The sequence below is a fragment of the Candida dubliniensis genome, chromosome R, assembly GCF_000026945.1.
Source record: "Candida dubliniensis CD36 chromosome R, complete sequence".
Classification (NCBI taxonomy): Eukaryota; Fungi; Ascomycota; class Pichiomycetes; order Serinales; family Debaryomycetaceae; genus Candida; species Candida dubliniensis.
Window position 1 is genome coordinate 116,103 of NC_012867.1, and position 24,668 is coordinate 140,770.

Consider the following 24,668-nt stretch of genomic DNA (forward strand, 5'->3'; position numbering starts at 1 on the left):
GTGAATCCACCCTCGTAACCTTGTGGGCGGAAAAACAACAAAAAAAAAAAAAAACCGCTCCAATCTTGTAAACCAACTTTTCTTTTCTACCTCTTTCCTTCTCTTATCTTCAACTGAATTGGCAATTTGATTCAGTTCGATTTGATAATATTTTGGTTTAATTTGTTTTTATAAAGCAAGATCCCTTTATTAGAATAACGGTGGTGCAAGTCAAACACTTTTTTTTTTCAAGCAATATTTAGCAATCCAATTCAATTCTCAGCTCGCTCCACTTGCGATTTAAGCATTATAGAACCATTCAATAATGCTGCAAGATAAAACCAATCAAGATCCAGAACCATTACCCACAAAATTTCCCGCATCACAAGAAACTACGCCTTCTGGTAGTAGTAGCAATAGTGGCTCAACTGTGGTGGTGCCACCCATACAAACTCCTCAATTTCAAAACATTAAACATGAAATAGAATTTGAAGGTGAAATATTGACTATAGATTCAACAAATTGGCGTAATTCCCGACTTTTAAAATTACAAATATTGGTTTCATTTGGGGTATTTATTTTATTTGGATTGGCAGAACAAACTGTGGGGACAATAATCCCAAAATTACAACATGATTATTCAATAAACGATATTCAAATTAGTTTTATATTCTTCTGTTCCGTCAGTGGTTATTTATTGACAGCAATGATAAATAGTATAACTCATGAATATTTAGGTATACGCGGTGTAACGGTTCTAGGATCTACATCAATGGCTTTAAGCTACTTGATTGCTTCTCATAAGCCACCATTTGTGATTTTTCTAATGTGTTATTTTATGAGTGGTGTTGGGTTTGGTACTTTAGATGCTTCAATAAATACTTGGATGGGAAATCTTGTTGATTCAAATCAATTATTGGGTATCGTTCATGGGTGTTACGGAATAGGGAGCTTGATTTCTCCAAGTTTGATATCATATTTATTATCTAAATCTAATAATCCTTGGAAATGGCCGAATTATTATGTTATATTGAGTGTTGTAGCAGGGTTTTGTTTGGTATCATTGATCCTCACGTTTAAATATGAAACTCCCAAGAAGTACAAATACATATCGCAATTACGCCATCAACAACAGAAGCAACAAGGACAAACACAAAAAGATGGAAGTATTGAATTAGAACATTTTACTGGTATTCACGGAAGTACTACTAAAGATAGTTTTGATTTGGAAGCTACTGTTGACGATAATGAAGAATTAGAAGAGGAGGAGGAAGATCATCACTCAACATCAGTGAGAAAAACATTATCATCAACATTGGTATGGTCATTTGCATTGATTTTATTTATTTATGTTGGTGGTGAGGCTGCATTTGCTGCTTGGTTAGTGACATTTTTACTAAGGATTAAGAATTTGGATTATAAAACTGCATCTTATATGGCTACGACATTTTGGTCTGGGGTCACTATAGGAAGAATTGGTTTAGGATTTGTGACTGCTCATTTCTTTAGTAGTGAATTATGGGCTAATCTTATTTATATTTTAGTGTCATTTTTAGGATGTTTATTGTTTTGGGTTTTAACTTTTATTGAGACCAGTACTTTGTTAGTAATTGTATTGTTTTTGGTAGTACTTGTTACTGGGATTGCTATTGGTCCAATATTCCCGACCACCATTGTATCACTGGTCAATATATTACCTGCCAAATATCAAACATCAGGTATTGGATTTATTTGTGCGTTTGGTGGTGGAGGTGGAGCAGGAATTCCATTTTTAATTGGGTTATTGGCAGAATCAAGTGAAGTTGGTTTACGAACTTATCCTTTGATTATTAGTCTAATGTTTGGTATATTACTTGGAGTATGGATATTGATTATGCAAAAATATTCATCAAAATATAAACGAAATACATTATAAATAGATACAGTGGCATACATATAGATATAGATATATAAAATATTATAATTTGGAGTGTCTATGGGCATATATATCTGTTAACAGTATTTTGACAACCTTTCGAAAACAGTATAACAATTTATAGGTGTCCACCTTGAGCTATCCATTCATCAGGTGTGAACCCCTTTTGAGTAAATGCATGAATACTCGCTATTTCATCTTTCAATTCATTATTAACTAATCGATGTCGAGCTAATTTATTTTTCCCTTGGAATAATGATGATACAATTATTACAGCAAATGCTTGACCACATCCACCAGACATGTCTTCAACTTGAACTAAATTAGCATTTAATCTGGTGGCAATTATATCTCTTAACAAATCAGCAGTTAATACAGACGATGACATAACTGTTACGTGTTGTAGGCTGTGAGCTCTAAAGAATAAATAGAGGAAAAGATAAATATCAAGAATTTTTGAGGTTGTTCTTTAAAAAAAAAAAATTAGTCGTGTGGTGTTTCACACTATTGATGGTTTAGATTAACAAATTTTGTTTCCTACTTTAATATAAAAATAGAATTATACACCAACAGCAATTAGAAGCACACGCTACTTTAAAATCATTTTACGTCACCAATACTAAAAAGTAATACTAATAATAATTCACACTATACATATATTTATACATATGAAAGAAAAGAAAAGAAAAGAAAAGAAAAAAGTAAGGGGAGGGAATAAAGGAATGACTTGAAATTCTTATTAACTTCTGTTTATCTCTCACTAATACCATTCAACTCTTTATTTTGAATTTTTGATTCAATTCGAGAAACAGAATTCCGTTTAACTTCTTGGCTAGTTAAACCTGCGGGGTTTTTCAATTCAAAATTATCAAAATAATCAGGTGTTTCCTTCAATTCTTTATCAATCTTCATCATTACATCTCTAGTTGTAATTTCTTTTTTGGTGGAATCAAATTTGTCAAACCCACATTTTTCATAAAATTCAAGTATATCCAGTGGTATAATACTAAACTCTTCATGTTGTTCAATCAATTGATTAACAACTTCAATGGCAAGAAAATAGTTATCTCCTGATGATTGTTGAGAATCCGAATTGTTGGTACCAGAATTAGAAGAGTTCCCTGATGATGAGTTTGATGATTGCTTTGAAATCAATATGTTAGGTGCGATAACAGTTGCCAAATTATGGATATCCATCTTGGAACCAGTTTCTTCATCAATTTCTGAAAAAGAGGCAACCCAACTGAAAAAGTAAAGCAATACTTCAACCAAATTTCGATGACTTCTAGGTAACATACAATATGTCAATTGTAGAACTCGTTTACGCAAAACTGGATTCACTTGTCGTTGGGACGAAACCCACATATCGTAAAGACCAAATGTTAACAATGGATTGGGTAGTTCTCGTAACCATTTCTTCATCAATGCTGCTAATTGAACAGCATTCTGAACACTAAAATCGGGTGATTTCAAGGGGTTCTTATTGATTTGTTCAGTTAGTTCTCGAAGTCTTTTGATATTACCATTTAAACGGAAAATACCTTCAACTGACATATCCTTCTGTCTTAATGCAGCAATAATATCGTCAACAACTATAGGAATTCTCAATTTCGAAGGACCTACACCTAAATCAGAATCAATACCATATTTTTTCGTCAAAGATTGCAACTCAACTCCAAATACTGCCATGGCTTTATCCTTTTTGCCATCGCCACCTCCAAACTTGAACTTGTCCCAAAATGTAGGTTGTTTCTTTGTTTGGATCAATGATAATAATTCCTCTTTATTGGAATAGCTTTTGCTTATGTGACTAAGAGCTTCCACGGCAATATGGCGAATAATAAAGTGTTCATCCTTGGTTAACTCTGAATAGTACTTTTGCTTTCTGACAACTGGTTCTTCAGGATGTGGTTGGGAAGTGTTTAAAATATTATCTAATACACCAGTAGGGGTAATAACAGTAGAAGTATGGCCAGAAGCTTTGAGTCGATGAGGGGCGGTTTGACGTTGATACAAACTATTATGGTGTTTGAAAGCATTTGGTCGTTGTTCTCTTGCTTGTTCCGCAGCAACAATTCTTGGGATGTCATCCAAAGTTAATGATTTCTCATTCTTTAACAAATCAGATGTTCGATCAAGATGCGTATGTGTAGTTTGTCTTTGAGGCTCGTCTCGGATTTTAAGTGACTTGCGGGTTACCGAAAGGCTTTCATCGCCACCAGGATTATATGATAGCTGTGATGCACTACTTGTTTTTCTTGTTCCTTGCTGCCTTGACGTTTGACTATCAAAACTCAAATCATTCAACTCTTCAGCAATAGTGCTTTCATCATTTATACCACCAGACTTTAATGCGTCATTGGCTGCCACACCACTTTTCATACCCAAAGGATGTGTTTTGATATCTTCTTTTCTCGCCTTGTCGGCTTCTGGTGCTTCAACAATAATGGATTTTCTAGCTTTCTTCTTGATCGATTTAGATAATTTTTGACTTTGTCGTTTGCTTCTTAAACTTGTCACGTCATTTAATGTTTGTGAATAATTATCTTGAGCAACATCAACATCATCAGTGTCTGATTGTGAGTCAGAAATATAACTTCTTGGAATCTTTGTCAAATCTACTTTCATGACAGAACGTGATCTAAACAATGCTATTTTCAACAAGTATATCAATTGTGATAAATCAGACACTAAATGGAACCCTGTATCAAATTGCTCACATGGACATTTTCGACAAACAATCGATTGATGAATTACATCAAATTTGGTTTCACTAGCTTCTATTGGGGGGATAGTTCTCTTACACAAGGAACAAACAAAACATCTAATATGCCAACGATTATTATCTAATTTAAGACATGATTTTTCAATACTCTTGGCACAGGAACTACATGCATCTGTTGAACTTGCTGGAATCGTCAATTTGGAATTAATCAAACTCAATTGAGTCTTGCTATCGCCAGCTAATAAACTAATGGCTTCGTGCTCTGAAGTCAATTGTAAAAACTTCTCTATGGCATTAGTGGTCCCGTACAATTTGTTTAATTTCAACGCATTGTATAATCCAATTCGAATTAATAATTTCAAATAATGAGCACATCCTGTAATCACTGAAAGTAGTTCAGCTGAAAGACTTCCTGATTTGGCTATATGGTCGGATTTCCTCAATATGGCAAGATAACTCATAATTTTACCGGTAATATTTCTTGGCTCTTTTTTCAACATTTGAAAATACTCTTCTTCTGTACTTGAGGACTCCAGGTCATCTTGATTAGGAGGAGTACCAAATTTTTTATGCAACAACTCATGCGAACTTTTGCACATAAGAATTACATAATCCAAGGCATTAAACAAAACTTCAACATTTAAAACCAATTTCCCCGTTACTACTATACCATTAAATTTGTTACCAGTACAAGCACATAATAACATGTCCGATATACATTTGGCAGTTATCTCTTCATAACCAGAAAGAGTGACCCAACATTTCAACACTACTTGTTCAATTTGTTGTTCAATAGACATGAGCATGGCGGAATCAACTGTAATGTGACTTTCGTTATCATCTCTCATTAACTTTAATCCATTTAGAACATCATCAGGTAAATCAAACAATTTTTGAAGACCAACTGAATCTGGGGTTATGCAAACATTCCAAAATTTGTGTACCATATAACATTCTGGGTGCCAGTGTTGATTTCGGCCACCTCTAAACAATTCAACAAATTGTTTGACAATAGACGATTGACATCCTTCACAATGGCTTGCATAGAGTTTTGAATAATGGAAATGACAATATATGTTGTTGTCGTGTTCATAATAACTCTCGTCGGACTCAAATACACGTTGACAAACATTACATCTGAAGTGTTCTAAATGATATTTGTTACCCAATGCAGTGATATATGGTCCTCTTAAAGCTGAGTTACAAACATAACAAATGAGATCTAATTTCTTGAAATAATCATACTCACATAATGCTACCTGGGTTTTGGTGCTGTCTTGTTCATTAGTGATTTCATATGGGAAAAATTTTGCGGAACACTGTTTGCCACATTCATGACAAGTAAAACAATCAACGTGATATGCATTATTCAAAGCTCGAACAAACTGGCTGGTAATTTCCAATCCACATTTGGCACAAACTTTGCGACTTTTCTTCCGACCTGGTTTTCTTTCCAGTTTAGAAGGTGAAGATGGTTCCTGAAGTTGTTGTTTATGTAGCAATGAAGATGATGATCCTGATACTGAAGGTGCGGGGCGAATTGAACTGGTATTGATAGTGTCGGTCGATTGAGTTGCTGAATTTTGTTTTTCTGGAGTTGGTGAAACAGCAATTGAATGTCTCTGAGAAGGGTCTAGTCCTGATCTTGTCGATGTTCTATGATTACTATAATTGTTATTATTAAAGTTGGATTGATTGGACAATGGTTCGGGGTGTTGCCTTGACGACGGTTCTGGTGTTGATATTATAGGTTCAGTACCAAAATTGAAATCGTCAGTATCGATTAGTTTATTTTGTTTCTGTTGTTGGAAAGTATCATGTGAATTGTATGATGGTTGTGGTTTCCCCGGTAGTGGTGGTATCAAGTTTGTCCAATTTGGTTGTGGCAGTTTCCCCACAGGTTTCGGAAGTTGATTCATATGTGGGGTTTGTGGTGGGGTATCTCGAGGTATATAGTATCTTAAGGATTGTTCTCTCTTGGGTTTGCTACTGGTTGTGGGTGCAGGTGCAGCTGCGGGTATAGGTGTAGGTGAAGTAGGTACTGGTGAAGATGGATGCATTGGTTGTGAGACAGATGATATTGGTGGGAATTGGTCATTTATATTATGATACCTTCCGTCATGATGTACTGGATAAAACAACCTTTTTCCGTTATTAGAAGTATGCGAATGAGAACGAGAATGACCAAATGGATTAAATTTTCGTCTAGGACTTGAACCGGAATTTTTGGGAGGTGGTGGCGGCGGTGATGATGGTTCAGTTGTAGCTATTATTGATCCTCGGTTGTCGGGACTTTCAACAATATTTATTGTCGATCGGGTTGTATTTGTTGTATTGGGATTGGCAAATGATTGATGAATACTATTACCTCGTTGAGGGGTATCAAACGAATGATTCATGATATTAAACTGTCAAAATCAAAACACAAAATAAACCAAAACCCAGTAGCAGTAAACAAACAACCAAACAACTTTAAATTAAGGGTGTCTTGTTATATCAACTTTTAAAATAATTGATTTATACTCCACTCCGGGTTATTGATCACTGTAGGTGTAAAATCAAGGAAACAAAAAATAGGTATATCTTTTTAGAAAGATTAATTATTTTTGGTGAATGTTCTACTTGATTGTTGTGGCACTCTCACAGTTGTTCTGTATTTGTTGGGTTGGGAGTTGGGGGTTGGGGGTTGGAGTTAGTCTGGGTTGAATTATAGTGATTTGATTTGTTGATAAATTCAATTCAAATTAGTTCAAGTTAAGTTAAAAATAATAAAATTTCCCAAAAAGAACAACTAACAACAAAACAACAAACAACAAACAACTTTTTTTTTTTCCTTTGGTGTGTTTTCTCACTCACTTACTCTCTCTCACTAAAGATTTAAATTAGGAGGGAGGGAAAAAAAAAAAAAAAAACTGTTGGTGGTGGTTGTAAAAAATAAAATTATATTTCTCTCTCTGTCTGGTAGTTGTTGTCTGAACTATTATTTCTGTCCACTTGACTATAAATAATATATGCTGCACAAGACAAAAGTATTGTTTCGTCTCTTCCTTTTACCTCTGTAGGTTAACGTTAATTAAACACCAAAATACAACAACAACAAATAATATATTATACAACTTAAATTCAACCACGGTTTATGGGAAGTAATGGGAAATCGGTTTATAATGAATGACAGAATAGTTGGAAAAATTGTTCTTTGTAGTAATATAGAATTGTTCAACCTCTAGTGGTGTTAATAATGTGTAACAAATCTTCTTGTATCGATCCACTTGACAACAACAATGTATATATATATACTTTGATTCAAGAAACTAAAAAAAAAGGAATGTATTAGGGCAAGTAAATTATAAGTAAATCTCAATCAAAGTAGGGATGATATCAATAACAACATATGTGTATTGTATGCAATCTGTGTAGTAACAAAAGAAAAAGAAAATAAAACACGAATCCTAATAATCAATTAATGATATTTGAAGAATCAAATTGGGTAATTGTGTTGGTTGGAAGATACAATTATAAAAGTAAACAAGATGAAGGTGTAAAAAAAAAAAATTAAGAGAGAGAAGAGAAATAAAAACAGACGGTTTTGGTGGTGGTGGGAAAGAAAAAAAAAAAATTGTTGATCAAAGAATTGGTTAAACCTATTCAAAACTACAGAAAAAAAAATTTTATATATACATTATTTCTTGCCAATTAGTAAATATTGTACTAACAATAAGAATGCTAGATGAAAATTAATCAACATATACTTTATTACTGCTTACTATTGTTGGTTGGTGGGTGTGTTATTGTATGACTATTGTTCGTTCGTGTTTTCCTGTTCTGGTTTTTGTTCAATTTTATTTGTTTGATGTTTTGGGCGATAATTTTTTTTTTTCACTCTCTCTCTATTTAGGTTTTAAACTTATTAATTTGTGCGTGTACAATTTAACAAGTATTAAATAACATTTGCTTTGTGTCATATTGGTGGTGGGTGATAATAATATACATCTGCTGGTAGTATTATCCGTCCTATGGAATTACCCATCTATAAAAATATCAGAATTATCCACTATCTTTTTCAAACCCAGATTCGTTCTTGTAGTGAAAGAAACGCGACATAAACTTTGATACAATTTGATACTGACTTGATGCATTTTAAACCCGACATTAAGATACATACATACATACATACATATGTGTTGTTTCGTAACAACGATCTTGCTTCTGGTGTGAAATGCAAAGTAATGTAATGAACAAGTTATTTTTAGATCCACTTAGAATAGACAATGTGTCAATCAGTTTGAAGTCTTGTCCATACAGATACAACCATACATTGTTCATACAAGATTATCATAACCATGATGCTATCTATTTTGGCGGTGAATTGACAGAAAATTGCCAATGGCGATAACATGCATATTTGAGCATAAGAATTCTGCATGTTGTACTCCTTTTGTTTACATTTTTTTGTTTACATTTTGCTTACCTCCAAAATATCTTTCATCCCTTGCTCTGTCCTTTTTCTTCTTCATGATGATAAATGCCAGGCTGGCGTGACCTCAATTATTTTCCTCTCACCACCACTTTTTTCTCCTTCTTCTTTCACCATTCGTTCATCAATCCATCAGTTTCCATCATAAATCAATCAAATAGTTACTGCTACTGGGATTACAGATACTTTAAGTCATGATATGTATGATTAATACCCTTGTTTTTGAAGAACTGTGCTTACTAACTAACTAATATAGATGAGTTATTGATTTTTGTTTGACCAGTAGGTGTCAAACTTTTGGAATTGCTATTTGGTGAGTTATAATAATTCAAGAATGGTGTACTTCTATTTGACAATTTCTGTCGGATGTTATTGCTCAAATTGCTTGATGCTAAAGTGGGTTTTTATGTTGAGGATTGAATAGCGAGTGGCATGTTCATTATCCATGAAATCTTATTATTAGGGCTGTTGAGTGGATCATTTAACTTGATTTGACAGGGGCTTAGGGCTATTAATTTGCATTTACTCGAAGTTATGGTATGATCTAAACTAGTTTTCCACTTCAACAATTACAGATAGATAAATTGTTAGTGTGATGTACATTTTCCAGCCAATTTGGATTTATGATTCAATATCAAGGGCACAAACGAGTTTTTATAAAGTATATACTTATTTATAGAGGTTTTGTATTCAATGAGATGAGTTTAAGTTAATGATTTGATCATAATTAATGTGTCATATCACATAAAGTAGCCTAAGGTTTCTCACGGTCACAAGAACGCTGCTGTGGAATACGAGGAATACCACTGCAACCGTGGTGATTCCTATACTCAAACAAGTTTAAACCATCAACAAAATCAAAGTGAAGCTGCGAATGAAAACAATATCAACAATGTATTTGCTGTGAAAAAAAGAAACAGAAAAGAATCCATAAAAATAAACTGTCCAGCAAAAATCATAGTTCAGCAGAAACATAAAGGGGAACAGTGGTTTGCTGATTGGATTTATCACCATAACCATGATTTTTCAAATAGCTACTACCATAATAGTCGATTAAGCAAAAAAATTGGTTGAAGAATTGAGGATTTCAATACAACAACAAACTCCAATAGTTGAAATAATCAATTCAATGTTGGATCCAATTTACAGAAGTTGCCAAAATGTGGCTCTGAAATTAAAACAAATTGTAGTTTTTGAAGACAAGCAGCGACAAAAGGCTATTCATGACCGGATAATAAAAGACTTGCAGCATATTTTATTCAATCCAGAAATACTGAAAATGATATCCAAAGTTTTCTTAACAAATATGCATCTTTTGAAAGATTTATAACCTATTTTAATTGAGCTGCTCACTTCACTGCCACCTCCACATCACAATACAACAGCTTTAGCAATTGACAATACAACAGCCTCAACAAGTCATAATACAACAGCTTCAACAAGTCAGAATATGCTGAATATATCAAGAATAAGTGCAGATAACTTTGAGAAACTCGATGATATGGAGAACGGTCTCCCCCAACTATGCGAATTAATTGCTGATATTAAAAGACGAAAGCTATACGAAAAAAGCTAGTTCAATGATATTTACATAACGTACCTTGTACTTAAGAAAGATTTGAAACATTTATCTTCTGGCAAGAGAAACTTATCATATACTAACAAGTCAGAAAAACGAAGGAGATTAAATGAATGAATTGTTCTTATTATTTTATATAAAGTTTGATTTTATATGTAGTTGTTTGTTTTATTAAGACTTGAAATGAGAAGCCGAAGAGATGGGGCCGAGTTCAATTCTCTAGTGCGAGGAAGTAGTACCACTTCGACCTAGAGTTGTCGACCTAGGCAAAGATCAAGGGATAAAGAATCCAAAAAAGGAAATTTAGGGGAGGATAATTGCATATTTTTTCTATTTATAGTAATAGAAATACTATTTTCGAACCGGCTCCATACATATTTTGCAGTAGAAAAGATGACTCTTTATTGAATTTTCTTCCTAAACTAGTAACTGAGAATCTGAAAATCACACGAGAAATATGCATGCAGTAATTAAAAAAAAAAGAAATTCCTGTCAATTCACCGCCAAAATAGATAGCATCCATAACCATCATAAAGAAAGATTTGGTTGTAATTTGTTTCGATTAGAAAACCTCCCGCTTAAAATTGACAAACTAAAAATAAACTATATAATTTAAACCTCGGCGCGTCTCCACTTACTCATCTCCTTATTTCTATTAATAGGACTTAATCAAAATTCTTTTTTCCAATAACCTCCCTAGAAAATACAATAGCCTTGACATTAATCATCATTACCAGCGTTACTACTACTTCAACCTTTAATCTGCTAAAAAACAATATGTCCTTATTCCCCTCCTATTACACTGGTATATTACTGTACATATTTTTTTTACATTTGTTTCAATAGTAATGCATACATTAAAAGCCACCACAAAGTACAAAACTAAATCAATTTTCAATTTTCAATTTCTTAAATGGTGTAAATCCTTGCCTTATTTGGTCTAGTAAGGTTATGAGTTTTGTGTAGTTTGTTTTGATGGAGGTTTTTTCCAATTCAGTTTTTACTTCTTATTGGAGTTTTATTTGTATGTTAGTGAGTAGCAGAGCTGATTGACTAGAGGCAATTACTAATTGGTGTTCTATCAACTTGATAGAGTGGATACAAATATCAACGAAGATGCTATTAATAGGGGTAGAAATAGAGCTTTATTATTATTTTTCGTTGTAATTTTGTACGAAAATTTATTATATTCAATATTGACTTGACGTTTGTGTTGTAATTGGCGATACCTAAATAGATTTTTTCTTAGAACGTGTTAAAATTCAACTTTAAAGAGCTGATGCACTAGGCATGATCATCCTATTTGTTATCACATTACTCTATTCAAACTATAGTACATAAGTTTCCGTTTAATTCAGCAACTCATTTACCTTTGATTGTCTTCAGCTTTGTCTGTGTATCTGTCCAATCTATCAACCCATCAAGACTCCAACCTTTTCAACATTTCCTACACCCTACCTCATTCAATTATGCTAAATCAAAATCATCAATTTTATTCTTGTATTTAAGAACATTTCTTTTAATTTTAGAATTATCTACCCATGTCAAATAATCTTCTAAATTTCTTGTGATTAAATAAGCTGGATCAGTAATTACATTAGGTCCCACTCTAACATGACCTTGTTCAATAAATTTTACTGCATCACTTATAGTTTCTGCCATTTTCAATCGACACATAACCACACCGATTCTTCTTCGACATAAAATACTCACAGTGACTTTATTTTCCAAATCAGAAATTTTCGATTTTGTCAGTAATACCCCCATATTATATAATTTTTCTAATAATAATTGTTCATGTTTAATTCTAAATGGATCAGTTGATGGTAATAATGATAATTTATGAGCTAATTTCCTTATATCACCACATATTTTATTATATTTATGATAATCTTCTCGATTTTGTATATGATATGTTCTCATAACTTGAGTGTCTCGATGACCTTGATCTTGTTTCCAGTCAAGAAAATCTACTTTTTTCAATAATTTCTTCTCATGATGTTTTAATGCCCTAACCATTATGATAGTTGTTGAGTGTTTAAATGTTGGAAATGATAGTGTTATAGTAATTGATGATTAGCGATGAGAGAGAAACAGAGAGAGATGGGTTTTACTTCTTTTTTTTTTTTTTTTTCACCTTCTGTACTCTTTTTGAACATTCTGCACGACATACAAGTACAGGTTTTTCTTTTTTCAAGCTTTTTTAAGATTGAAAATTTCTCACCAATCAATAATAATTATACCCTATCAATCCATTTACCATAATACCAATGTTTACGGCGACCAGATCTGCAACCACCACAGCATCTTTTTGTCGGTTGTTTTCCAGTTCTACAAGAACATTGTCCAATATTGGCAAAAAGCCTATCAAATTATATGAAGGAGTGAATTATTCTATTGAATCAATCCCACTAGAATTTTGTAAGAAATTCACTAAACGAAACAAAACATTTATTTTAGATAGACAAATCATTACTAATGGACCATTAGGTAAATTACGAGTAGAAATTCCTGAATTTATTAATATTTCCCAAACCAATAATGAAAATGATAAATCAATCATTGTATCAGTGAAAAAACCTGAAAACAAAATTCAACGATCATTATGGGGTACATATAGATCAATTTTATATAATAATATTATTGGTATTACTGAAGGTCATTTATCAATTGTTAAATTTGTTGGTACTGGTTATCGAGCCATTTTAGAAAAAGATGAAAAAACTGGTGAAGATATAATTAGTTTAAAAATTGGTTTACCATTCACTCCAAAATTGAAAATACCAAAAGGATTAAAAGTATCATCACCAAATCCAGCAAGATTAGTTATTGAAGGTTCCGACAAACAACAAGTTAAATTGTTTGCAGCATTTATTAGAGAACATAAAAAACCTGAACCATATAAAGGTAAAGGTATATTTGTTGATGATGAGAAAATTGTATTAAAACAAAGAAAAGTTAAATAATTGGATACATGCTATTTTTTTTTCTTTGCATTATATATATATTTATATTATCTACTTGTATATATAAACATTTATAAATATATTCCTTACTTACTTATATTGCAATCCTTTTCCTTTTCAACTTCAATCAATCGTCAAGTATTGTGTTGTGTTGTGTGTGCGTGTGTTAGGGGAAAAAAAAATTTTCAAATACTCTCAACAAAATATTCATTTAATAACCACATTCTTTGTCAAACCTAACAACTATAACTAACATGTTTAGTCTACCACAACAAACCTTTAAAAGAGGTATTGGGTTGTTGTTGAATCATCAATTTTCATCAAACATCACATCTATACGTAATGTATCAGCAAAAATCACATCCATTCATGCCATAACTTCATTGAAAACAACAGCACCAACAAGAAATCATACGGTTCAAGAAAGTACCAAAAGAAAATTATTATTAGAAAGACCAGGATTATTTGCCATTAAACGAGGAATGATTACTTGGTTTAATGAAAAAGGTGAACATATTCCAGCAACAGTTTTAGAAGTAGATTCTTGTGAAGTTTTAGGATATAAATTATTTAGAGATTTTGGTTATACTGCTGTTATAATGGGTACCATTGATAAATTGAAAAATGTTAAATCAACTAACGATTTAAGAATTTTTGAAACGGCAAAAGTTTCTCCCAAACAAAAAATTGGTGAATTTAAAATTCGTTCCATTGATAATGACATTGAATCAAAATTAATCCCTGTGGGTACAGAATTAACTGCTGATTACTTCACCGTAGGACAAAAAGTTGATGTTAAAGGTATAACTAAAGGTAAAGGTTTTGCTGGGGTTATGAAACGTTGGGGATTTTCTGGTGGTAGAGCTACTCATGGTACTTCAAAAGCTCATCGTACTCCTGGTGCTACTGGGGGGAATCAAAATCCTGGTCGTGTTTTCCCTGGTAAAAAAATGCCGGGAAGAATGGGTAATCGAAATAATACTGGATTCAATTTAGAAGTTTTACATACTGATGGTGAAGCAGGAATATTGATTGTTAAAGGGAATGTTCCTGGTCCTAAAAAATCAATTATTAAAGTCTATGATGCTATAAAAGAATATGGTAACTCTATAAATAATACCATCAATCAAGAATAGTAAATACTGTCGTTTTATCCTACTTGTATATATATGTTTCTATAAAAATATATAAAATTAAAAATGATCCTTAGTAATTTTGCTGGAATTCTGCAAAAAGATCTCAAGATCAAGTATCACTTCAGTTATGGGCAAATTGTATGCAAGAGTAGAAGTAAATCAATAAACTCTCTTGTGCTAAATCCTCCCGGCTGTCAATAAATGGTTTACCCATCCTAGTTCTTTTACTAACATATATAATCATACTATCTAATCTAGAATTCAAAATGGTATGACAATACTTTATACTTACCCGCAAACACATCACCTATAGTCCCACTTTCTAGTGGACATACAATTTCTTAACTTCATAAAGCTGTCAATATCAGTTTTAACAAGGGATATGAGATGAACCGCACTTATCAACTAGTCACTAAATAACAACAACCTAATTATTTCCTTTCTTCTCTTTTAAATATATCAAACCACCTAGCTTAAATATACTTAAAAAAAAAAAATGAAAGAAAATTATATTTTCTTGAACAAGACAAAGTCTTGAAACAGGTTTCCAAAAAGTAAAAATTTTGATACACCATTGAATGAAGACAATTCCCGGATGGTTCTGGGAAAAGACAAGAACCATGTACGTAGGTAAATTGAAATTGATCTTCTGGCGATGAAGAAAGAAGAGAAAGAGAGAAAAAAAAAAATGGGAAAAATTTTTGTTCACTGTAAGCTCTTTAAATAGTTTTAAAATATCTATATGGTCGTGTCCAACCCGACACAATTTCAATTTAATAATATATCTCTAATCTTGCCATTTTTCACCAGTTAAGCTTTCATAAGCTTCAACGTATTTTTGTTTAGTTTGAGCAGCAATGTCTTCTGGCATTGCAACACCATCTTTGCCAGCAACACCATTGGTGGTTAACCAATCTCTTAAGAATTGTTTATCGTAGGATTCTTGCGATTGTCCAAGCTTGTACTTTGCAGCATTCCAAAATCTAGAAGAGTCTGGGGTCAACACTTCATCAACAAGAACAATTTTGTCACCATCCAAACCAAATTCAAATTTTGTGTCGGCAATAATAATACCTTTAGTAGCAGCATAGTCTCTTGCCTTGGTATAAAGATCAATAGCAATTTTCTCAATTCTATCACATAATTCTTTACCAACAATGGCGTCAGCTTGTTCTTTGGTAATATTTTCATCGTGTTCTCCTTGTTCAGCTTTGGTTGAGGGAGTGAAGATTGGTGTAATTTGTTGTGATTCTACCACATCACCAATTGGAATACCATGAACGGTTTTGCTCTTGGTATATTCTTTCCAACCAGAACCGGTAATGTATCCTCTAACAATAACTTCAAGTGGAATCAATTTTAATTTCCTAACAAGTAATGATCTTCCTTCTAATTGGTCACGATACTTTTCCAATTGTGGGTACTTTTCAAAAATATCCCCCTTAATTAAATGATTTTCTATAGGTAAAAAGTCAAACCAAAATTCAGATAATTTGGTCAAGATTTTCCCCTTGTTGGGGATACCGTTGGCCATAATAACATCGTAGGCAGAAATTCTATCAGTAGCAACAAACAAAAGAGTGTTGTCGTCCACTTGGTAAATATCTCTAACTTTACCCCTGGCGATTAATGGGAAAGTACCTTCTAAGTTGGTTGAAGTCATTGTTGGTGATGAGCAAAAAAAGAATGTTGACTCGGACTGGTTGTATTTTTTTTTTTTTTTTTGGTGCGCAATTATTATTTATTCGGTTTTAACTCTGACCAAAACATCATCAGAAAGTTTGACACAATCATTGAAATAGAAAGCTAATAAGACAATCTGAGTATATCTACTTAGCCCATACTTACATAATCCTACTTTGTACTAATAAACGGTGTATAAAATTTCAAACCAAAAAAAAAAATAAACGCAAACTATATATGTATAAATACAACAATTGCTATATGTGATTGATTGATTGATTGTGTGTATGTGTATGATATTTTGTGGGTATGGTAGTATAAGTGTAGTTAGAATTAATTTAGTGGCATTAAAAAGCGGTAATAACAACTAGGAAGTACTCTATTCATCATCCATTTCAGAAGGTCTAATTAACCCACCTACTTGCATGTCTCGTTCTCTTTGTAATCTATCTTGTTCTTCTCTTTCTATTTGTTTATCTTCAGCAAACAAATAATCAGTTGGGTCTCCACCAAATTCTTTCAATTGCACCAAGAAATCTCTCAAAACCGATTTGAATTTGAACAAATCATTATAAACTGTTGTCAATACTTTAAGGAAATTAATTAATTGTACTTCTTGTAAATTATCAAATGCTGATGATAATAATTGTGATAAATATTGTTTAAGGAAATCTGAATTAGAAGTCCCCTCGGGAGCTTGATCTGAAGTATATAATGGATATTTTATAACATTATCTTGAACCAAATGAATCAATTGAGCTAATAATTGTGCTTGATATCTAAAGCCGGATTTATGATCAGGTTGAGTGAAAACATATAATGTATCAGATAATATTTGGAAATAAAAATTCTCATAAAATGCCTTTGTGAATGGAGTGTCACCTAATTTCTCAACATTCTCAATCAATTCTAAAGTCAATGATAATCCATTGTCTTCTACCTCTCTATTATTATGTTTAAAAGCCCATAATGCAGCATTAATCAATGATTGGAATGCCTCTCCAGATAATTGTAGTAACCCTTGGAATGATTTGGCATTGATTTCTTTTAATAATTTATAAAATTCAACTCGATGTTCAGGATATTCAACAAAATCATTTTTGATCATATCCAAAGTACATTCAAACACATTTTGTAAAATTAAAACCACTCCATCAGGGATTAAATGACCCGCTTTGGAAACCAATGCCGTCAAACATCTTAATACTTCAGCATCTCTAGCATCAGGAACGTTGGAACTATAATCTTCCAAGACTGCTCCAAATAATGGTTGCACCAAATCACGAACAATTTCTTGTAAATTATCAGCTTGATTAATATAAGTTTCAATCATTTTCAAAATTTCTTTTTTAATGGTTCTTAATCCTCTCACTTTAGGGGTCTTGGTGGCAATTATTCCATCTTTGGCAACAGCATCAGAAATCATTTGTGAAACAGCTTTATATAATGATAACATATCAACATATAATCCACCCAATTGTGAATAAAACCCTGGACCTAAAGCTTTACATACAGCAACATTGGTTTTGATAATATTGGCAATGATTTTGACAGTTTCAGTATTACTTAATAACTCAGGATCTTGTCCTGCTTGTTGAATTATTGCTGTCCAGGCCATGTTAGGTAATGCCATCAATTCACTCAACAATTTATCACGAGCAGCTTTATTATATTCAGCACTAACAATAATCCCACATGCTTCATAGAATGTGTGCACTTGTTGTGGTTGTAAATCTTCAGTAATCTGTTGGATTTCTCTAATAATTTCATTGATAAATGGTTCTGTCTCATTTGCTTGCACAGCAACAAAATGTTTCTTACATTTGTGGGTAATCTTAATAAAAGTATCACAAGCCATATCTTGAACCCCCTCGTGGGTTTCATGCATAAATTCAAACAATTTATTCACAACAGTTTTCAAAAATTTCCAATGAGCTTTCAAAAATCTTGGGTATTGTCCAACAATATACATGATGTTTGACGCAACCACAGCTTTATTATCTTTACCACGTTTCATTTCTGTCAACGATAACAAATCTTTAATAACCGAAACCAAAAATCTTTTTTCCATATCTTCATTCATGGCCCCAGATATAGATCCTATAGCCCAACATAAAGTATTAATATTTTGCCATGACCATTCACTTTCATCAATTTGTCTTGCCAATTTTTCAATCATAATTTGTTCGGTATCAATAACATTCAAATGAGTAAGATAAACCAACACCTCTCTCATGGATTTATATAATTGAATGGTATCACTCTCTTTAACAAATTCACGAACAATTTCCCCTTCATCATTTTCAACAATTAAAACTTCTTCTGGTCGGGCCATATTTTCAATAATAACCAATCTCAATTTAGATAATATTTCCGCATATTGATGTTGTCTCAAGGGGAATTTTTGTAAAAGAGCTGGATCAGGAGCACCACCAGAAGATGTTGGTCTCAAACTATTACCATAGGCCAATTGCATCATTGGGGTTAATTCATTGGACGGTAAATCTCTAATTTCTTTAAATAATCCATAAACAAACGTGGACCAGAAATCTAAACAAGTCTTGAACAATTCACGTTCCTCAATCCGGGAAAGTTCTAATAAATAGTACAATGAATTTTGTAATAATTCCCCTGCCTCCTTGTGCTTCTCTAACAATTCTAAATTATTCGACAAAAATGTACACAAGAACATGGCTAAATCTTGTAAAAATGATTGATCACTGGATGAAGCGACTTTGTATGATTGTTTCAAATTAGTCGTGATGGGGACTATAGAATAAATTTGTTCCAAAGTGTTTTTGAAATAAATTAAAGTCTTTTCATTATGAGCGGGTAATGAAGAAACCTCTGTTAAACATTTCATTGAAATTGCTCTGGTATCTGGTGGAGCTAAAAATTTAGTTGATAAAAGATTCAATAAATCTGTTTGGTATATATATTCGGAAGGGATCCATTGTATGTATTTCAATAATGCATTCAACGTGGCAATAATCAATGACGATTTAGTTGTTTTATCCAATACTTCATAACACAAAGTGAAAATTTTTTCAAATTCATTTTTCATACTGACCTTCAATTGTTGAGCCTTGGCTTGAGTTAATTGATCTTGAGAATAATCAAAAACTTCTTCACTTAACAACTTAAGAATAATCATATTGTTTTCACAAACATTATACGATGACCTAGAACTCATAACAATTTCTGGAATAAATTCAGGCCAATTGTGAGGCCATTCTTGTTTTAAAACAGAAACTAATGTCAAATCAATCTTATTAATCAAAGCTCTTTGAGTTTCAAATTCTTGCTCATTGTCGCAAAGACTAATAATCATATTGACAATAAAATTTCTAATACCAATTCTTTCATTATCAGGTATAGTTTTCCAACGATATTGTATCAATTTGTTTAAAGATGATAAGGCAATATATTTGGATTGAGCATTATTTGAGTTTGATAAAATCTTATCGGCAAATTTCCAAGAGTCAGGATGTTCTTGAAATTTGTTCAAAACCAATTGGGCATTCTTTTGATCATTGCCTGATCCTTTGAAAAATGTATCAACCGTTTGATCAAATAAATTGATATCCAAATCAGTTGAGAAATCTAATATCGCATCCATAGTTACTAGAGGGTAAGATAAGATGTATGTCTAGAAAAGGAATTTATATATCTTTTTTTGTTCTTTTTTTTTTTTCTTAGTGTTTTTTTTTTTTTTTTTAGTTTTGTTTTTCTTTCTTTCTTTCTCTCTCCCCTTTGAGAGTTGAGTTGAATCTTTGGAATGAGTAGTTCAAGTATTTGCAGGAAGAAAAATGTCAAAAACTTCTTCAATGATTGATGACGATGTGATGAGAAGGACGGGATGTATTGTTGATATGAATACACTAAATGAACTTCAATAAAATAAAACGATTATTCTTTAAAAAAAAAAAAAACACAGTCTTGTCAATAATTGATTAAAAATACCAATTTGATTTCAACCAATAAGAATAAAAATGCTTTCTTTGTTTTTAGTCTCGTGTTTAGACTGGGTTTTGACTTGTGGGTTGTGGTTTGGTTTGTATTGTAAGGATCAGAAATTTCAAGAAAAAAAAAAAAAATTTTTTCTCAATTCTCGCCTCCCCCCTTTCTTTCATTCTCGTTCAGTTCATTGTTTGTTGATAGTTGTTGAATAGTTGAATGTACTTGTTCACTCATTTTACACCTTTACATGACCTCTTCCTTTCTGCAGCAATTAAGTAGAACCGTTTAGCTTAATTTATTGATATTTATATGATATAACTTAGCAATGGATTTATCAATAATTACTGGTATGTATTATTTACTATCTTTTTTTGCAGCTCGTTCAATAATTGCTATCTATTTATCCTTTTGTTAGTAACTGTCTTGAACACATACATATGACTGGTATAGCAAGCCAGATAAACAATCAACTGATATACCTCTTTCAGTAACTTCTTGTTGGTCTCTTTTGATGAGTTGTCAAACAAACAAAAGAGAAGAACTTTAGGGCTAAACTATTGCTTCTTTTTTTTTTTGCAACACGATCACCACAATTATCTACACCCAATGATTGAATTAATTTCTAATTCTAGTCATGATTGGTTATCATGTTATATAATTAAACTTAATATTACTGATCAAGATAGTTTAGATTTGGAAATCAAACGGTTCTTGACAACAACAATTGCCAATTCACAATTAACAATATTAATAATACTCCAACAAGAAGACGAAGAAGGCAACAAAATCGAGCTTTTAAATTATTTACAATTTGAAATTTATAAACAGAGTAGTAAAGATATAGTTGTATCAATTATGACCATACCTAAAGGTTGTGATTTTTCAATGTTGCTATCTTCTCAATTGAATCAAATTGATGATATTATTAAAGATATTCTGAAATTGGATTTATCGATTGCTTTGGATGTTGTGAATAAAGAAAAATTGATATTCTTAATGTTAAATATACCTAATTTATTACCATATTTAGAACAACAGCAACAACGACAAGACGATCAGTTTACTATTGAAGAACTTTTCCAGAATTTTGTCAAACATCACAATTCAATTAAGAATATCTTGCTATCAAATGAGCTAAGAGAATGGCACCATCAACTTTCAAAGGATATACGTAGATGATATAATATTTTATTGAATATCAAAATCTATGTACTCATAATTAAACTAATGATTATGTTTTTTGTTTTTCTTTTTTACTTTTTAGCAAATGAAACACCTTTTTCGATATTCTTTTGTAATTGTTCAATGGCAACTTCTAACAATTTCTTTTCATCATCAGAAATTTGATTTAAAATATCGTATTTAACTTCAGTAATACCATTTTTACCTAATTGAACTGGTAAGGAAAAGAAATCCAAATCTTTAACCAATTTCTTAGCTTCAGATGCACCTTTAATAGATGAATCCAAATTCAAGAAAGTACATTCAACAATATCAGATTTACCATTGACAGCAGCTAAAATTGATTCGGCTAATCTATAACCGGCATAAGCCATGGATAAAGTGGCGGAACCAGCACCATTCTTGGCTTGAACAACTTCATCACCACCAAATTGAACTCTTTTAATTAATTCCTTCTTTTGTTCTTCAGATAATATATCATAATATTGTTTAGAATTACCTAATGAATATAATGGAACAATGGTTTCACCTGAATGACCACCAACAACATTAATATTGAAATCAGATGGTTTAGTTTGATCTGGGAATAATTGAGAAATAAATGTATTGGCTCTAACAATATCCAAAGTGGTAACACCAAATAATCTAGCTGGATCATAAACTCCTTTAGCCTTCAAAGTTTGAGCAACAATTGGAACAGTAGAATTGACTGGATTAGAAATCACCAAGACAAAAGCTTTTGGGGAATTGGCAGCAATACCTTCAGCTAATCCTTGAACAATTGATGCATTAATATTGAATAAATCATCTCTAGTCATACCTGGTTTTCTTGGAACCCCAGCAGGAATAATGACTAAATCGGAATCTTTTAATGCAGCAGCTAATGCAGTTTTATCTTCTTTATCTTTTGGTAAATATGATTGAGTTTTAGAATCAGAATTGATATGAGATAAATCGGCACCAACCCCTGGAACATTGACAACATCAAATAATGCCAATTCATCAACATTTGGGTTTAATTTGGTTAATAAAGATAATGGTTGACCAATACCACCAGCAGCTCCTAAAATTGCGACTTTGACCATTGTTGTAAGATTATATAAATTGATAAGAAATATAAATAAATAGGTTGAATAAATAAATGAATAAATATATAAAAAGGAAAAAAAAAAAGTGAAAATGAAATAAATTACATCCGGTGAGAGGAGGATCAAGGGATATAAAGATCCTTTTAAATGATTTTTTTTTGTTTGTTTGTTTCGAGGAGACTTGAGAGAGAGAGATTTGAAAAAAAAAATACTGTGTTGGTTAGTTAAATTGCATGTGGACACAACTAACCCCAACCCCACGCTTTTTTGTTTTTTAACTCAATTTTCGTACACGTGATTCGCTTACATTACTTTTTAATTGACCCCCCGGGTTTATGGAAGTTCAATTTAACTGTGGATTTGCATAGAAAAAAAAATGCAAGAATTTCCTGGAGAAAACCTCCGTAACAATCCGAAACATGGAGTATAATGTCACATCCTGGTTTTCCCGGGACAAGAATCAATAAGTTGAACACAATTGAAATTTATTTATCTATGCTTAACCGGTCCAACTATGCAAAGTCATTTTTGCAATAAATCTTTCTTTCCCCGAGGAGGTCCATATACCATACATACAATTTATTATATATTTTTGGACCCAATTCATCTGCAATACTAAATCGTTGACGTAGTGTGTTTGTTATTTGGAATATGTCAAAATACAAATATTGTAGACCACATTGCTAAGTACATGACTATAGTAAATTGAGTATATGTTACTCCAAAAATAATCCAAGCTCAAAGCAATTGAGTATATCCTGAATTAGAATTTTATGTAAAAAGTAGAAAACCACACTATTCAAATCTGGGCAAAAGAACCCCCTATTATTTCTAACAATTTTTTTTCTTATAAATTTGGATCAATTGCTCACCTAAAAACAAAGGTACTTACTGAAGATATAGGATAAAGGCAAAAAAAAAAATAGTTGAAATAGACAAGAATAATTTGGTTTGGCTAATCATTCCTACCAAGCTAATGTTGGTAATACCAGTTCTTTAAAACGATTAGGCTTTTATAACAGAAACAAACCATGGTTAGTAATTTGTTAAACTCAACAAACTTTATGTTTACAGAATAGTGTAATCAATGACAAATTTTTGAACATTCTAATAATGCTAGAGATAATAATAACAAGACAATCAGAAACCATAGTTGTAATTGAGGTACGACAATAATCACTCAATCTTTTTTTGCACTGACGTACTGTAAGGTGGGAAAAATAAAATTTGGAACTCATTATATTCATTGTTCATTGTTGTCCCATTCTCTTTGTATTATGGAATTTATGGAACCGCCATCACCACACACGTCAAATAGAATGTTCTTCTTTTTTTTTCACACCCAATCTTACATAGCATAGACGGAGTTCTGAATCCCACCTTCCTTTCTCTCCACCCCTCTTTTTTTTTTTTTCTTTCCCCTCGTCACACACATACCCACACACACACAGACGAATTTACTTCAAGTTCCACACTTCTTGTTGTTGTTGTTTTATTTTTAAATTATCCCGATAATTATCCCGAACAAACACATAAACACTGCAAATAATATTCTAATGGTTATTGCACTACCAGGGGTACCGCTTACTTACTTACTTACTATTCAATCAACTCCGTAATATCTATACCCATTTGTGTGGGATCTCTATGGAAACGTGTTTCAAGAAGTTTCACATCTCCAGGTGGGGGGATGAGGAGTGAGTAGACTACAGAGATTAACTTTCTTTTTGACTCATCATCAACAACCCTTGTTTAATGTCACATTTATATATACACTTTTTCACTTCTTCATCTTCCCCACATTACCAATCTCCTATACTATGTTTGTCATTTGCATGACTTGTAAAAACTTTAGTCTATCCAAAAAACTTAGATGATTGACTTTCTTTCCTTCTCACATTAAGTAGATTTGCATCTGCAATAATAAGAAAACTGTAAGACTAATAACCATTGGAGAGAAAATTCAACATTTTTTTTGTAA

At 32.2% G+C, this 24,668-nt stretch overlaps 10 protein-coding genes and 1 pseudogene across 10 annotated transcripts, besides 2 other annotated features; 5 read left to right on the forward strand and 6 right to left on the reverse strand. All coding sequences in view use genetic code 12, as the record gives it.

The window, feature by feature from the left end:
* Positions 1-304: 304 nt before the first annotated feature.
* CD36_25560 (bypass of stop codon protein, putative) lies at positions 305-1,894 on the forward strand (the record flags this gene model as incomplete). The annotated part of the gene is made up of 1 exon (XM_002421608.1): positions 305-1,894. One exon carries the CDS (start codon positions 305-307, stop codon positions 1,892-1,894), a length of 1,590 nt encoding a protein of 529 aa, XP_002421653.1.
* Positions 1,895-2,012: 118 nt separating this feature from the next.
* On the reverse strand, positions 2,013-2,282 carry CD36_25570 (BolA domain protein, putative; the record flags this gene model as incomplete). Its single annotated transcript, XM_002421609.1, has 1 exon — positions 2,013-2,282. The coding sequence occupies one exon, from the start codon at positions 2,280-2,282 to the stop codon at positions 2,013-2,015; it is 270 nt and encodes an 89-aa protein (XP_002421654.1).
* Positions 2,283-2,644: 362 nt separating this feature from the next.
* Positions 2,645-7,018, reverse strand: CD36_25580 (Rho-GTPase-activating protein, putative; the record flags this gene model as incomplete). Its single annotated transcript, XM_002421610.1, has 1 exon — positions 2,645-7,018. One exon carries the CDS (start codon positions 7,016-7,018, stop codon positions 2,645-2,647), a length of 4,374 nt encoding a protein of 1,457 aa, XP_002421655.1.
* A 1,943-nt stretch (positions 7,019-8,961) lies between these two features.
* Positions 8,962-11,192: a mobile genetic element.
* A 947-nt stretch (positions 11,193-12,139) lies between these two features.
* On the reverse strand, positions 12,140-12,691 carry CD36_25590 (U3 small nucleolar ribonucleoprotein protein, putative; the record flags this gene model as incomplete). Its single annotated transcript, XM_002421611.1, has 1 exon — positions 12,140-12,691. The coding sequence occupies one exon, from the start codon at positions 12,689-12,691 to the stop codon at positions 12,140-12,142; it is 552 nt and encodes a 183-aa protein (XP_002421656.1).
* Positions 12,692-12,942: 251 nt separating this feature from the next.
* CD36_25600 (mitochondrial 54S ribosomal protein YmL16) lies at positions 12,943-13,638 on the forward strand (the record flags this gene model as incomplete). Its single annotated transcript, XM_002421612.1, has 1 exon — positions 12,943-13,638. One exon carries the CDS (start codon positions 12,943-12,945, stop codon positions 13,636-13,638), a length of 696 nt encoding a protein of 231 aa, XP_002421657.1.
* A 254-nt stretch (positions 13,639-13,892) lies between these two features.
* On the forward strand, positions 13,893-14,774 carry CD36_25610 (mitochondrial 54S ribosomal protein YmL9; the record flags this gene model as incomplete). Its single annotated transcript, XM_002421613.1, has 1 exon — positions 13,893-14,774. One exon carries the CDS (start codon positions 13,893-13,895, stop codon positions 14,772-14,774), a length of 882 nt encoding a protein of 293 aa, XP_002421658.1.
* A 787-nt stretch (positions 14,775-15,561) lies between these two features.
* Positions 15,562-16,437, reverse strand: ADE1 (phosphoribosylaminoimidazole-succinocarboxamide synthase, putative; the record flags this gene model as incomplete). Its single annotated transcript, XM_002421614.1, has 1 exon — positions 15,562-16,437. The coding sequence occupies one exon, from the start codon at positions 16,435-16,437 to the stop codon at positions 15,562-15,564; it is 876 nt and encodes a 291-aa protein (XP_002421659.1).
* A 399-nt stretch (positions 16,438-16,836) lies between these two features.
* CD36_25630 (chromosome region maintenance protein, putative) lies at positions 16,837-20,076 on the reverse strand (the record flags this gene model as incomplete). The annotated part of the gene is made up of 1 exon (XM_002421615.1): positions 16,837-20,076. One exon carries the CDS (start codon positions 20,074-20,076, stop codon positions 16,837-16,839), a length of 3,240 nt encoding a protein of 1,079 aa, XP_002421660.1.
* A 947-nt stretch (positions 20,077-21,023) lies between these two features.
* Positions 21,024-21,596, forward strand: CD36_25640 (conserved hypothetical protein; the record flags this gene model as incomplete). Its single annotated transcript, XM_002421616.1, has 1 exon — positions 21,024-21,596. The coding sequence occupies one exon, from the start codon at positions 21,024-21,026 to the stop codon at positions 21,594-21,596; it is 573 nt and encodes a 190-aa protein (XP_002421661.1).
* A 74-nt stretch (positions 21,597-21,670) lies between these two features.
* On the reverse strand, positions 21,671-22,684 carry CD36_25650 (malate dehydrogenase, mitochondrial precursor, putative; the record flags this gene model as incomplete). The annotated part of the gene is made up of 1 exon (XM_002421617.1): positions 21,671-22,684. The coding sequence occupies one exon, from the start codon at positions 22,682-22,684 to the stop codon at positions 21,671-21,673; it is 1,014 nt and encodes a 337-aa protein (XP_002421662.1).
* A 1,219-nt stretch (positions 22,685-23,903) lies between these two features.
* Positions 23,904-24,210, forward strand: CD36_25655 (annotated as a pseudogene).
* Positions 23,904-24,210: a sequence feature.
* Positions 24,211-24,668: the final 458 nt, after the last annotated feature.